At 34.2% G+C, this 15,568-nt stretch overlaps 1 protein-coding gene and 1 long non-coding RNA gene across 6 annotated transcripts; both read right to left on the bottom strand.

Annotated features, from left to right (window-relative positions):
• Window positions 1-4,789: 4,789 nt before the first annotated feature.
• On the bottom strand, window positions 4,790-9,158 carry LOC110715643. Of its 4 annotated transcripts, none has more exons than XR_002510337.1 (6): window positions 8,913-9,158; window positions 8,514-8,515; window positions 7,743-8,056; window positions 7,558-7,615; window positions 7,327-7,436; window positions 4,790-5,112 (listed from the first exon to the last, which is right to left on the bottom strand). It is a non-coding gene; the product is annotated as an uncharacterized LOC110715643 (long non-coding RNA). The 4 variants fall into 4 exon arrangements; XR_002510342.1 differs by lacking the exon at window positions 8,514-8,515 and having other exon boundaries at window positions 4,794-5,112; window positions 7,743-7,856; window positions 7,954-8,056; window positions 8,913-9,155; XR_002510334.1 differs by lacking the exon at window positions 8,514-8,515 and having other exon boundaries at window positions 4,792-5,112; window positions 8,913-9,157.
• Window positions 9,159-9,704: 546 nt separating this feature from the next.
• Window positions 9,705-13,811, bottom strand: LOC110715487 (glutathione S-transferase T3-like). Of its 2 annotated transcripts, none has more exons than XM_021894101.1 (2): window positions 13,200-13,811; window positions 9,705-12,625 (listed from the first exon to the last, which is right to left on the bottom strand). In XM_021894101.1, exon 2 carries the CDS (start codon window positions 11,058-11,060, stop codon window positions 9,714-9,716), a length of 1,347 nt encoding a protein of 448 aa, XP_021749793.1. In that variant the 5' UTR covers window positions 11,061-12,625; window positions 13,200-13,811; the 3' UTR covers window positions 9,705-9,713. The 2 variants fall into 2 exon arrangements, with proteins under 2 accessions (XP_021749793.1, XP_021749860.1); XM_021894168.1 differs by having other exon boundaries at window positions 11,025-12,625.
• Between the last annotated feature and the right edge of the window lie 1,757 nt (window positions 13,812-15,568).

Below are 15,568 nucleotides of genomic sequence, written 5' to 3'. Positions count from 1 at the left end.
AAAAAATTAAAAATACTAATTAATATATATTTTTTTAATAATTTATATCCTAATATTTAAAGATTATTGTTAGTTTTTTTCAAAAAGACAATTTTTAGTTTTTTGTATAATTTAAATTATAATTATTCACAATGCGTTGTTTTTATCTTTGTGGCAAAAATCTTGAGTCTTACTTGTCACTTTTCCTTAGGTGGTGAGTGAATTTTTTAATTCTAAATTAAATTATTATTCTAATTTTTCATTGGTCAAAATGCCTACTTTATTTATGTAAGATTAGATAGATTGTTGTCTGTTTAATTTCAATGTATATAATTACTAAAAAGCTAAATGTCGGATAAGCTAATTTTATAAAACACTAACTGCTTTTAAAAAAGAGTTATTATTTGAGCCCAAAACCACTTTCTATAAGTTGTTTCCCAAACATTATTCAAATTAGCTTTTTTATTTGCTTATACCTTTAATAGGTTTCAATAAGTTTGAAGCTCTCTAAAATACTCTAATTCATAACAAATAAGGCCAAAGTCTGAAGAGCTCACTCAGATCATTCGGCCAAAATACAAAAAACATTTCCATCAATGATCAAATCTTCCTTGTTTTAATTGATTATGTTACTATATTAATGCTTTGTAGGCAAGAATATAGCCAAACCAAAAACTATAAAAGTTCAAATTGCGTAATAGTAGTGACAGCATGTGACATTTAGTCAATGATTTTATTATTCTTTAATAATTGTGTAAGAACACATGTAATCAACATTATATTGTGAAACAAAGGGAATACTAGATAGTTTTATTTTCTAAAACTATTTAGAAGCTTAAAAAGTTATGTCTACAAAATAAAGATTAGACTTTTTGTTCATATTTATTGAATTGAACTGATTGGAGCTGAATTGAACTGATTGGAGCTTAATTAAAATGAAATGAACTGAATATTTTATGAGAGAAGGAAATTAATAGCTGAACTGATCGAAACTAAACTGAATTGAAATTAAACTGAAGTGAACATGCCCTTATTCGATAGTTCCATCTATCTTTGGATCGAATTATATATTATTCCATCAACGAGTAATATTTATTGAAATTTGTTTGAAGTCATCTTATAAATATGAAACGTAGCACTATTTTCAAAACTTCTTTTATATTAAAAATGATGACGTTGAACTCCGATTTCTTTCTTTTTTGGGGCGGAGATGGGTCTAGGTTTGGCGGGTGGTGGGGCGGGGATGGGGTTAAAAAATACCCGTCACGGGTGATAAGCCGGGGGTGGATTTTAAGTTGTACCCGCCCCACCTGCCTCACTTCATACCGCCTCATCCCCGCCTCATACCCAGTTACCCACATCTATATATATCTTTAAAAACAAAATTATATATTTTACACTATTTTATAAAATAATTACATAAAATAAAATATTAATTATAATACTTTGTATATACTACACTTATATTATAAACAAAAACGTGTGCATATTAAGAATGTTTTTTTTTTATTGTAAATTGTATTTATTATGTAGGATTGTGTATTTGAGATGCGGAGATTAGGTGGGTCTTGGGTGGAGATTCGACAGGTCTTTAGTGGAGATTAGGTGGGGGTGGTTATCCGAGTGGGGGTGGGGCGGGGATTTTTTGGAGTTGTACCCGTCGGGGCGGGAATGGGGATAAATTTTATACTCGCCATGGGGATGGGAATGGGAATGGGGATGAAAATGTTAGGTGGGGACCGGGATGAGAAGGCCAACATCCGCCCCTCGACCCCCGCCCCGCCCCACCCGCCCCGTTGACATCCCTATTTATTACTCGTATATAATACAATTTTTATGCTTATTACATTGTCTCATTTTAAAATTATTGGAATTTGATATTTTTAATTTGAATGTCAATAGTTGAATTACTTGTTGATCAGATCAAAGGTCTTTCACGCAATTGCGCAAATTTACTGCCAAATTACTGCAAAAAAAAAAATGAAAATAGAAAATAATGAAACAGAAAAAAATCCTAACTATGTTGTATATTATTAAATTTTCAAACGGACGTCCCCGAGAGAGTGTAAGTCCACCACTTTACCATACCAAGGAGGTTCCACCTCAAAACCATATGGCAATAAGGGGAGTAGCTCCTTAGCCTTATATTGTGGTGGTAACTCTTGAATTCTTTCAATGTGGGATTCCATTACCACTACACTTTCCCTTTAGTGTTTTAGTGTGGGACAACCGGACAAGAGAATTCTCACATGTGGGTTATTCCTGGGCTAAACACTCCCCCTCACATGTGAGCTACCCATAATTTTTGGCCCAGTATACTTTAGCCATTAAGGCCCCAATCGTGATATCATGGGCCTAGCTCTAATACCATGTAAAATACGGGTAAGGACCATACCCGTCACGGGAGAGTGAAAGTCCACCACTTTACAAGACCATGGAGGTTGCACCTCAAAACCATATGGCAATGATGGGAATAACCCCTTAGCCTTATATTGTGGTGATAACTTTTGAATTCTTTCAATGTGGGATTCCATTATCACTACACTCCCCCTTTAGTGTTTTAGTGTGGGACAAGAGAATGCTCACACGTGGGTTATTCCTGGGCTCAACAATAAGGCCGAGGAATTCTTTATTTTTTTACAAATTAAAACCTAAATCAACCTCAAATCAGTAAAATCGGTCGATGATACTTACCTTTGACATTGTTTTGACGAGGCAGCGAAGGCGGCAAAGCAAGGGGAAATGCTTATCTATTCCTTAAATTAAGTTTCCCACATGTTTTCAACGTTCCAAATTGTATGAGACGTTCCGCGAAATAAGCTAGGAAACTCTCATAGGAGTTTTGAAACGCATTTCGAAACGTTTCAGAAACGATACGTTGGTGAATTTTAACGTTTCCATGCATCGAAGGTAATGTGGTGGATATTTATCGATAATTTTAACGTTTTGGATATTTATCGATATCAAAAAATCCGTTAGTTGGTGGTGAAATTAAATTTTTTTGGTTTTTTGTGGTGTTATAATAAAAAATTGAGATAATGTGGTGCTATAATTAAAATTTTAAAAAATTTGTGGTGTTATTTTCTAAAAAATCCTTATGATTATTATGTAATTGTTTTACTTTTAGATGGATATTGTTAGATCTAATTGTTTTACTTTTAGATGGATATTTTCTAAAAAAATCCTTATGATTATTATTTTCTAAAAAAATTGAGATAATGTGGTGTTATTTTCTAAAAAATCCTTATGATTTTCTAAAAAAATTTGTGGTGTTATTTTCTAAAAAATCCTTATGATTTTCTATAAAAATTTGTGGTGTTATTTTCTTAAAAATTTGTGGTGATGAAGATGTTACCTTAAGTAGATTTTACTTTTAACTTGTGTAGTTATGTTATATGGATTTTTTTTTTATAATTATTTATTATTTAAAATTTTTTATAAATATATATTCTGCTAAATTGTTTTTGCCGTACCTGTTTTTTGAAATTTTGATTTTTCTGTATCTCGTCCCCGCATTCATACCTATTTTTGTCCTCGTATCCGAATATGTGCAACCTAGGACTTGTTCTCTTTACCTGAAACAAGGAGCTTTGGTATGATTTTCTTAAAGTCTGATCTGATTTAATAAATTGACTAAACTTTGACCGCATTTTAATACTAATCTATAAAGAAAGTCATAATCAAAATGGTTATTGTTAGATTCGTCTCATTATGAATTTTTTAAATGTGTAATTTTTATAATTTTTTATAATACACAATTAACAATATTTAGCAATAAGTAAATTATATTTAAAAGTTCTGATCTAAATATTTCTAATCTAATCTGATATGAATTTATTAAGGAATAAAACATAAGTATGTACCTGAAATAAGTTGAAGAGAACATGTAACTAGTTAAAAGGTACCAAAAAAAAACATAAAAAGGAGATGGTGTATGAGAAATTGGACTCTTAGAATCTCCAATGTATGATATGAGTGATGTTATGACTAAAACTACGAACCAACTTCATCACTTAGGACCTTTTGTAACACCCCGACCCCAAACAAATTTAGGAGGGGTCTATTGTCACGAAATGCGCATAAAGAGCCAACAACTGTCCTCACAGACCAACACGAGTCCTTCTAAGCGCATTTTGTCCTCACTCATGCGCACCCCGAGAAAACTTCCCAAGAGGTCACTCACTACAAGAAAAAGGGGTATTAGCGACGGATAAAGTAGTCGAAAATCCGTCGCAGAAATGGATTTGCGACGGATTAGCAACTACTTTGGTTAGTTGGCAAAGACCTCGTCGCAAATCCATTTTTGCGACTAATTTTTGAATAGTCACAAATTTTGCAATGGATTTGCAACGACTTTGCAACTGTCATTTAGTGACTAACTCTTAAATTTTAGCAACTAAATTATTGTCCGTCGTAAAATATTAGCGACGAATTAGCAACTACGGAAACTAATGTTTTAAAATTCTTTTTGCGACGGATTAGCAACTACAAGATCAAATTTTGCGACTAAGAGACAACTTTTGCGACTACAAAGACTAATTTCTTTGCGATGGATTTGCAACTAGAGGCCAAAATTTTGCGACTATAGAGACTAAATTGTTTCGGGACGAATTAGCGACTAATTTTTGTGACTACCAAAACTAGTTTTTTGCAACAAACTAGCGACTACTGAGTCTAATTATTGCAACATACCAATTAGTCTCCATAAGAAATCTACCGTCGCTAAATTTTTGCGACTGAATATTAATATTTGGAGACCTTAATTTAGTGACGGCCAAATTTCAATTAAAAAAAAAAAGTAGCTACACATATATTCAAATAACCAAAATGTTAATTTTATTCAAATATCCAAAATATCATCATCAATTTTGTATCAATATATTAAAAAACAATATTAGTAACCATAACACTAATTGTTTCAAAAATCAACTCTAACATGACAAATAAGAACTAATGATGATATACATTATGCAGTAAGGTGAGAAGTAGGATCGTTCTTGTAGTAAATTTGTGAAGCACTCCCTAAACCATAAACTTTTCTATTCTTTTGCCCACCTACAACCTTCAAGTAGACTTTGTCGGGGTTTATCTCAACTCCTTTTTATATTCCTCAAGTTTATCCATATATTGTCCCTGCATTAAGATATGTATTAGTAATTATGGTCTGAATTGTTAAAACTTAAAAGACTAAAACAAATAACAACACTTATAATAAAATAATTATTGTAAACAAATATTAGAATTTTTTTGGCATATTCTCCTTTGTAAATCAAACAATTCCCTCCAATAGGGTATCGCTTCAAAACCTGTTTCAATTCACATTATGCCATACCACATTAATCATTTGATTAATGCCCTCATCCTCCAACTCAAACACACAAACAAATAAATAATCTAAAAACATTAACTACCATATATATATTTTTTGTAATCTTAGCAAAATATATAAATATACTCATACCATGACTTGATGAGTCTTTTCACCCATCTATTCAATTTCATTATTGCCCACATCAACAGAATGAGTGCTCTCATATCTGAATAAGTTGTTAGCACTACAAAAAAACAAAAATAAAAAAAGGGGACATATAAAAAGGAGGAGGGATAGGCTTTGTTAGGTATTATGTGGTAATTAACTAACTGTATTTTTTAATGTTCTAGCTGATTTATTTTACAAAAAGCAGCCCAACTTCCCTCATTTTCTTTACTGTTCTTTCTGATTTATTTTTCTCTTGCTTAAGTTGTGAGAAATCGAGTGAAAGTAGTAGCAGTTCATTACAAAATAAAGGATAATTCATAGACCCTATAAGTAATGTATAATAACAGAGCATAATGCCAAACACCTGATTTATTCTAAAATTTTAATCCAAAAACGCTGCTGACAGGGGAGTAGTTGGGATCATTTGTCAACATTGTACATATAAAAAGGGGAGGAGGAGCAATGGGATTAGTAGTCAATTTCTTGTGTAATTCAGTAACCCATGAGATTTGTGACTTAAAAGTCACCCTTGTAATAGTCGTTTTTGCTAGAATGAAACCCATCCCTTTTCCTCAGTTTCTTATTTCTTTAAAGGTTGCATCTTCACTGCGTGTTGTCTTATTTTCTGGTGAGTAATAGTCTAGTTCATTACATGAACAGGTAAATGATGTCTATACCAGCAGATACAACCAGATTGCACAAATATAGTTCAGAGACTATATATATATATATATATATATATATATATATATATATATATATATATATATATATATATATATATATAATCTAAGAAAACAAAACACAAGCCTACAGGGGCTACAACTATATCAAGCATTCAAAAAATCACAAAAATAACTTTTATTTAGCTCTAAAAAGCACCACACCACAAGAATAGCTTTGAACAAACAAGGTTAAACTTAACTCATCCGAAACAGGTGTAAAGATAAGTGTCAAAAAAATGAACAAATTTTCAACAAGATTGACATAGAATTTGACACTAAAGAGTGCCTCTGTTGCATCCAGAATATTTGATTACTCATGCTTGAAAATCTGATTCCGGTGATAGGATTCTGTCATCCAGATAAAACTTGCTAGAAAAACATAAAATATTAACATACAGATTATACAACCAAGAGATTAACATAACAACAGACTAACAACAGATCAAATGAGGTGCATCAATCGAGCACAGGTGGGTTTCATTATAGGTTTTGGCTTAAAGTTTAGAAAAAAAAATGACAGTTAATGGATGCACTTGTAAATGGTCAGTGATCTTATTATCTCAGGACATAGGAAATTGAACTCTACTCTAATATGAAATGCTTTTCACAGAGAATTAAAGACTCAACCAGGCCATGCTTTCCATAGAGAATTAGAGACTCAAAGCTAGTATTCAAACATATAGCTTCCCTAGTTTAAGAGAAATGAATACAAGAAAATGTCTCAAATTTTCACTAGTAGGAAAAATCACCATCTTTTAGGTTATCTCCACACATTACATGATTAGTCGGTCACAAAAATCACACTCTAGCTGAGTCCTACAAACAACAATCAACTAACCTTAGCTTCCTAGGAAACTCAATCAAAAACCACTGTAATATATTCAACACTATCATCATATGTTAAAATAATTTCTAACACATGAACTATTAGTATTACCACTAGTAGGAAAAAAGCAGCCTGGATAAAGCAACAGAAGACATCGAATAAGTCAAACAAACCGAAAAATCCTCATCCAACTGATGTTCTAATGAAATACGAATAAGACTTTAACATTTAAATCCCATAACTACAGGGGAATACCATAAAGACTTCCTATCACCAATATCAAGCAACTATTTCAAATTATATCTAAGAATTCATACCTTCAAGGTGGCATTTGCTTCTTATTCCCTGATTGCAAGGTTATGCTCCTCTGCCTCTATGATGTGTATTCCTCGATTTGATTCCTCATTCCTTCAAACTCTCGTTCCCTCTGTTAGATTCCATTTTTCAGTAGATCAGCCTCATAATATTAATATAAAGACAAAAAAATATGGAAATGAAAATCATAGAGTTAAAATAATAAATACAGAGAGTGTTTAATTTGATCGCACAATGGTTGTAGCCGTGGTTGAATACAAACACCAGTGTCATTGGATGTCACCTAATATGCTGTAGCCAAAAGAATTATAAAGATTAAATCCAAAAAAAAAAAGTGGCAAAATAGCAAAGGAACAACAATAAAACATACGAGTAAATAATTTTCTGATGGAAAAAGCATCTTATGTTCAAAACTAACCTCTTCTTCCCAGTCTAATTCTTCACATTCACTATCACTAGGAGTCCAATTCACTTACAATAGTCTGTTCACCACCAAACTGGCACTACTGCCAATACCCACACGCACCACCGCCTGCCAACACGCACCATCACCCGCGCAAACCCATAACTTCACCTAATCCAAGAAGTTGAAACAAATAATCACATAAACCTAGAGAGTGAAGACTTACAAAGTTACAAGTTCAAGAAGTTTAAGGGGCTTATGTGAATTGATTTTTTTCCTGAATTGCATCACATCTTATCCACAATCAACATCATTTTGCTGGAAGGACACTACAAGAACCCCAAAAAAAAAAACAAGGGAATCAACAATTTTTATTATAACTGGATTTATTTAATAAACTTATTTCATTGCATACTTTTATTCTTTGTAAATGCAAGAATTGGGAAAGTAAATGGCATCAAGCTTAACCAGGGATCAAAGATTTGGCAAGTAGTGTACGAATATAAAGAGTGTAATTGAATCCTAAAGAAAGGATTTTTTTTATAACCAAGTATATAATCCAAATTAGAAATGGTGCGTAATGTAAAAAGTGTCAACTAAACAAATTAAGATGAAATTATCAAAACTGAAAATATGGCACCACTTGTCCACTTCAATGATAAACTAGAATTATGAAGCTATACTCATTTGGAGGTGATAACACCATAATAAAGAACCAAAGAGCATAAAATAGTTTTTACAAATTACATCTTCGTTGTTTCCCAGCCCAAGTATAATGCAAATTACATCTTCCTTTAGTTGTTTATGAGGAACATGCGAATGGTAATAATGAAATGGTAATTATAAATACACATTTTTCAGCAACACTAATAATGGAATGGTAATTACAAATACGCAAAAAGCCCCAAAATTTCACCAATAATTTCAATCTTCCATCACTTCAATTGAATTTCAGTAAAATTCCTATCAATTATCAAACCCAACAAGATATATAACAAAAATCAAGCAAAACCATGTAGAAATATACGATTAATTAAAAACGCAAGTTTTGACATTGAAACTCCAAAGCAATCCAATAAATGCACAAATTTAGTCAACAAATTGATCTCAATATAAAAAAATAGAAAAAAACACACTAGAGATTAGAATTGGAATAGATGAACATAAATAAATAAACGAACTTACATATAGAGGAATTTGCGCCGGCGTCGGTGTACAAGGAATCCGGCGATATGAGCGATGGTGACGATTGCAGAGGCAGATTGATGGAGAAAGTGAATAGATGAGAGAGGAAGATAGAGAATTGGGGGTTTTTTCAGTTGTGAGCAGTGACTCTAGGGTTAGACTCAAGAACTCGGTGCCTGAAAAATGAAGAAGCGTTGATGAGGTGCGCTAATAAGCTGTATTATCCTGTCATTCACTAATAGTAAGTTAGCACCCACTAAAAATTGCTTAAGACCACTCTCAATGGTGAGCAAAAAAAATGCTCACCCACTCTCTCTCTACCTACTTTCTCTCTCAAGAAATAAGTTTTGCTCATGGGCAAATTTTTTTCACATATTCTCTCCCAATGGTGAGCAAAAAAATTGCCCACCCACCACTCTCTCTCTCTTACTTTTTCAATACCCCACCATTACTTTCTCTCTCCTACACAACACTTCTTTATTTATTTATTTCATTTATATTTTAACAATGTTACTCCAAATAAATAAAAACTAGTTAAAATTTGTGTAACTTATTTTTTTTATTTTTGTCCTTTTTATCGTTAAAATTTGTCGTAAAATTAAGTACGTTATATAAAAAAAATTTTAAAAAAAGCTCAAAATTTCTTAAATGTTTTTATTTATTTTAAAAGTGGTACAATACTAGAAACCAATTACATTTGCAACGTCATGCGTAATTAAACTTAGGAAATAAAATAAACACAACAAGTAAAAGTAGCTACGCCATAGTACTTGGCTTTATTTAAGCCGTGCTAATTTCTCCCTAATTACGTGGCCCGTAGTGTTGCCAAATATGTTCGACTAAATCACGTTTCAGAGATAGATGAATTTCTCTGTCACGGAGGGAAGCTTTTCGCTGTAGAAATGCGTTGAAATCAAAGTTGGTAGGTCGGCCTACGTTGAATTCAAACGGTGGCGTTGTAGATGTTGATGCTGGTGTTGATTCTTGTTGATCTTCTTCGTAGAAGGCTCTTAGAACTTCGGCTCGAGTGTAGTTGTGGCGCTCATCTTCAACAATCATGTTGTGCATAATGATACATGCTTTCATTATGTCCCGCAGTATGTCCTCATCGTACGCCAGCGACGGTTTTCGTATTATTGCAAATCGAGCTTGCAACACACCGAAAGCTCTTTCAACGTCCTTTCGAGCGGCAGCCTGGTGGTCAGCGAACATTTTATCTTTGGCCAGTTGAGGGAATGTGATACCCTGAACAAAAGTTGCCCACTTCGGATAAATGCCGTCGGCTAAATAATAAGCCATGTTGTATTCATGGCCGTTAACCGTAAAATTTACCGGAGGAGCTCGACCATGCAGAACCTCATCGAACACTGGTGAACGGTACAACACATTAAGATCATTACAAGATCCGGGAATACCAAAGAAGGAATGCCATATCCATAAATCCTGATCCGCAACGGCTTCCAGTATTAGCGTTGCTTTCTTGTTCCTACCGGCGTACTGCGCTTTCCAAGCCGTTGGACAGTTCTTCCATTCCCAATGCATGCAATCAATGCTGCCTATCATGCCTGGAAAACCACGCAGTTCATTTTGATGCAGTATCCGGGCCAATTCATCAGTTGTAGGGTTTCGCATGTACTCGGTTCCGAACTGGTCAATGACCCCGGCACAAAAACGTTGTAGGGCAACTCGAGCGGTTGACTGACTGATTCGAACGTATTCATCAACAGCGTCTGCAGCCATGCCATAGGCTAACATTCGTATCGCGGCTGTACATTTTTGCATAGGTGATATGCCTAACTTTCCAGTTGCATCCCTACGCTGCTGGAAGTAAACATCACCTTCAACGACCTTGTTCATTATACGTAAAAACAAAGGTCGTTGCATACAAAATCTTCTTCTAAATTGGGTGGTATTGTACACAGGATTATCGGAAAAATAATCATTGAACAGCCTGGCATGTCCCATTTCCCAATCTCTTCTGTTCGTACCCCCTCTACGTGATTTTGAAGTACGTTGGGATTGTGTTTGGGGCATGAGGAAAGATGTGGGTTGGTATGTGAAGAGTTCATCAACGAGTTGATCATATTCTTCATTATTGGATGAAGATGAACTTGAACTTGAACTTGATGATGGTCTGGAATACATCATGTATTAATATTGTAATTTTCTGAATTGGTGTGGTTGTGGATATGTGCCATGCCTACTATATATAGCAAATAAATCAAATGAATATGTGGTTACAAATCTGAATGACCACACCAACTAAAGCATTCAAATTTTCAGCCACGGAATAGGTATACTATGCTAGTTGACAATGACAAATCTTGACAAAGTGAATTCAGAACAAAAGTGACTACACCATGTCGGTATGAATGACCTAAAGTTAAAGCATACTGACAAAGTTAATTCAGAAACATGTGACTACACAATGACAAAAATGTGACTACATGTTAAACATAAAAGACTACATTGCGCATAATTAAAAACTTAAAAGACTACATTGCACATAATTAAAAACTTAACTAATACAAGCGTACACCTACTACAACCAAACATGCTTATAAGCCCTGTAATTTACCCAGTAAGAAATTCTTGTACGACTCTTCTTCAAGAGTGAGTGGCGTAGGCGAATTCTTCATAGCTTGCACCATATCAAACCAGGTTTTCATCTTATGAATGTCAAGTTCCTCCCTTTTCCTCTGTTCCTTCTCCCTTTCAATTTTGATCCGCTCTTCCTTCAGAATGGCCTCCCTCTCGCGAATTGTTGCCAATTCCTTCATTCGTTCGCTAAGCTCAGACGAACCACTGTCCGAAGCTACTTCTTTCCCTTTACGCTTGGCCTTTGCTTTCTTCACACCTTCGGGTCGTTGTATTCCTCCAGATGAAAAACCATCCGTAGGGGTTTCATCCCCTCCATCATCTCTGGACCTCTTCCCACTTCCAGCACTACCTTGCTCCTCAACATCACGAACAACTTTTCTTTCCTCCTTTGACAAGGACCATCTCAGCTTTGGCCTCCACTTTGGATCTCTATTAAGCATTTCAACAGCGTGAGGAAAAGCGAAATTACGACCTTGGGCGAGATGGAAAAGCTTCGACGCACTTTTTATACGGTCAGCTTCGTTGTAACCACTCCCTCCCTCCGGAAGTCTACCTGCTTCATCATAGCAAGATATCCACTGTAGTGTGTCTGCTGCCAACCTTCTCCAGTGCGACGTCAGACTCTTCATAGGTCTTGGTGGAAGTAAATGCGGCTTCTCCGCATGAGCAAGTTGATATGCTGCGTGTACATCGCGCCAAAGGGAAGTTGCTTTCTGGCTCGTGCCTTTAATAGCATTCTCGCTGATCTCCAAGTACAACCCAATCAGAGTTTCATCTTCCGCAACTGACCAAATTCGAGTCGCTCGTGCAACAACCTGGTTGGATTTCAGTTCCGGAACTGGTGGAGGATATTGCGGCGTCTCTGGTACGCTGTCTTCTTCGCTGTCATCGAATTGTGTGTTGCTATTATGTTCAATTTCAGGTGTACATTCTTCATTAACATGGTTTCGTAGGGGAAACTGAGTAGGTGTCTGATACTGTGGAGGTGGTTGCAAAGACGTATTGCCCATTCTTTGCAAGAACAATTGAAACTCGGGATTAGTTAGTAAATCATCACTAAAACCAGAAAATTGTTGACGGAAATTTGGGTTGTTTGGATCCATTAAAAGATTCTGCATCACAAAACAAAAGATAAATATTTTTACTAAGGTTTACTCAAAAAACAAATTAAAATGACAACAAATCCAAAAAAATATCAACAACTTTATTAACCAATTCACATATATACTAATTTAAAGTCATAACTAAATTTTAATATTAAAAAAACAAATTAACCAATAATTTCAAGACTTTATTAACTACAAATTTAGTAATGTATGGAGAAAACATCAACAACTTTCTTCAATTACATAATGCAATTACAGTACATGGCCTACAATATTTTTTTAAAAAAAAAAACACACATATACTAATTTTAATACATAACTACATGTATATATTTAAAATAAAATTAACCAATAATTGCAACACTATATTTACTACAAATTTAGTAATGTAAGGAGAAATTATCAACAACTTTCTTCAATTACATAAAGCAATTACATAACATGCCATACAATATTTTTTTTTTTTTTCCAAAAATCACATATATACTAATTTTAATACATAACTACATGTATATATTTTTTTTTAAAAAATAACCAATATTTAAAAAAAAATTTAAATATTTAAAAAAAAAAAATTTACCTCAATATGGATGTTTTGCAACAAATATATTCTTCTACAAATTTAAAATGCTTAAGAAAATAAAAAAGTGGAGGATTTTAGGTGATTACGAAATTATATCAAAACATATCAAAATGCATGTCTATTTATAGAGAATTTAATTTTATGACCGTTGGTAATTTTTTTTTTTAATAAATATATTTTTCGGAAAATCAGTTACAAATAATATTACCGTTGTAAACGGCTAGTATTTTCTCATTGGTCAATCCCCTGCGCACGACACGTGGCGAGCTCTGATTCGCCAGCAACTCTGACGCGCCTCTGCCATTTTTATTTTTTATTTTTTATTTTCTAAGCGTCAAAACGACGCGTTTTGGAAGCGGCCCTTCAGACCACTCCATCAAAACGCGTCGTTTTGATAAGGGCCCAGCCAAATTTTTTTAATTGCGTCTGACATGCTGTGGGGCCCACTTCCTTCACTGTAGCTACACGAAAATGCTCACTCTTTGGGCAAATTTCATTTTGCCCATGGGCTTTTTTTGGCTTGATCAAATTTTCTCACCTTCTACAATGGTGAGCATTTTATTTTCCCATCAAATTTGCCCATGAGCAAATAAAATGCTCACCATTGGCATTGCTCTAAGGGGTTAGTTTATTTGGTCAAATTTAATCATATACTTCGTATTAGTTTAAGACATCTCATGTATAGGTTCTTCACTTCTTTTTATTAGGATCTTGCTAACCAACGATCCATAAGCATTGAATAAGCATTTAAAATATTACTTAAAGTGGACAAGTGGTATTAACTTGGGATTGCATGACAAAATCGCGGGTTGATCGGTGTTATTAATGTTCATTTTAAGTTAATCTTTCTACTTTTAGTTAGCTAATCCAACGCTCCCGGGATTTTGGTTAGCTTTTGCCTTCTTATAATCAACATTTTATTACCTATGTTTATTGATAATAACAGATACTCATGTACAATATTCAAGTAGTAAATAATCGATTTACCTTTGCCTTACAAGGCTACAAGCGTTTATCATCAATGCTAAATGGAATGTAGAAAAAGCTCAAATAACAACTAATTTTTGAAAAGGATGAATATCAAACTGGTAACAAGATTTCTGACAGAATAGTTCAGTCTCATTTTTGTGACTGGTTATTAAGGTGGTCGCAAATATCAGTCGCAAATTAGCAACTACTTAGCATCTGCTTCAAAATTAGTCGCAATATATGCGACTACCGGTCTTTTTCAGTCGCAAAAATATTTTTTGTGACTGAATGTTATGGTAGTTGCAAATATCAGTCGCAAATTAGCGACCGCATAGCAACTACTGCAAAATCAGTCGCAAAATTTGCAACTACCCGTCTTTTTCAGTCGCAAAAATATTTTTTGCAACTGAATATAAGAGTAGTTGCAAATATTAGTCGCTAAATTGACTTTTTCTTGTAGTGACTCACCAAGCACGCTTAAATATGGAGTATCTTGGAAATTGAGCTTCCCAAAAGGAAGATGCACCTTATAGGTATGAGTAGTATATTAAACTCGTTTAAAGCAATCATGAGGGGTATTACATACACCCCCACTTGAGAACGGCAACGCCTTCGTTGTTGCGCCTGGAAGCCTAAGGACTCTAGTATTACGCCTAATGACGACTGGGTAGCCAAAGTGTTACATCCAGTCTGGCTACGGCCATATGGCCCAAGAATTCTCCTCCGCTAGACAACTGACATAGGATTAAGTATCCATCAGCACACACGGTTGCAGGGTTGCTACAATACCATTTGTAACACCCACTACAAGAAATAAGCTATTTTGCGACAGCTGAAATTTGTCGCAAAAATAGCCAAAACCGCCGCAAAAATTAGTTACGCAGTCAGCTGTAGTAATTATTTTGTCCCAATCAGCATTGTCGCAAAAATTCATTTTTACGACAGTTTGACTGTCGTAAAAATTATTACGACGATTTTTACTAATTTCAGCGATTCTACGACAGCTTAAAGTCGTCGCAAAATTACAAAAGCAAAGAAACTGTAGCAAAATTTAATTTTAGCGGCGGCAGGCCGTCGCAAAAAAAAAAAAAAAATGAATTTGACCAGAAAACCCTTAGCTCCGAAACCATTGTCAATTATATCATGTAATTCGTAACTTAGGTTGAATTTCATTGTCTAATCAAGTTGAATTTATTAAAAAAAAAATTAAAGATAATAAAAAGAAAAAAATGAAATAGCTTAAACATCTTATTAGAGAATGGAGAAAGGAAAAGAGAAAGAGATTGACGCAGAGAAAGATGAGAGGAGGAGATTGAAGGCTTGAAGTAGGGAGAGATGAAAGGAGAAGGAGATAGGGTACGAGATCCAGAAAGAGAGATAAGGGAGAGAGAAAGAGA

Source organism: Chenopodium quinoa, unplaced genomic scaffold, assembly GCF_001683475.1.
Source record: "Chenopodium quinoa cultivar QQ74 unplaced genomic scaffold, ASM168347v1, whole genome shotgun sequence".
Lineage (NCBI taxonomy): Eukaryota > Viridiplantae > Streptophyta > Magnoliopsida > Caryophyllales > Amaranthaceae > Chenopodium > Chenopodium quinoa.
Note: the sequence above shows the minus strand (reverse complement) of the source record. Positions and strands in the feature narration are given on the sequence as shown.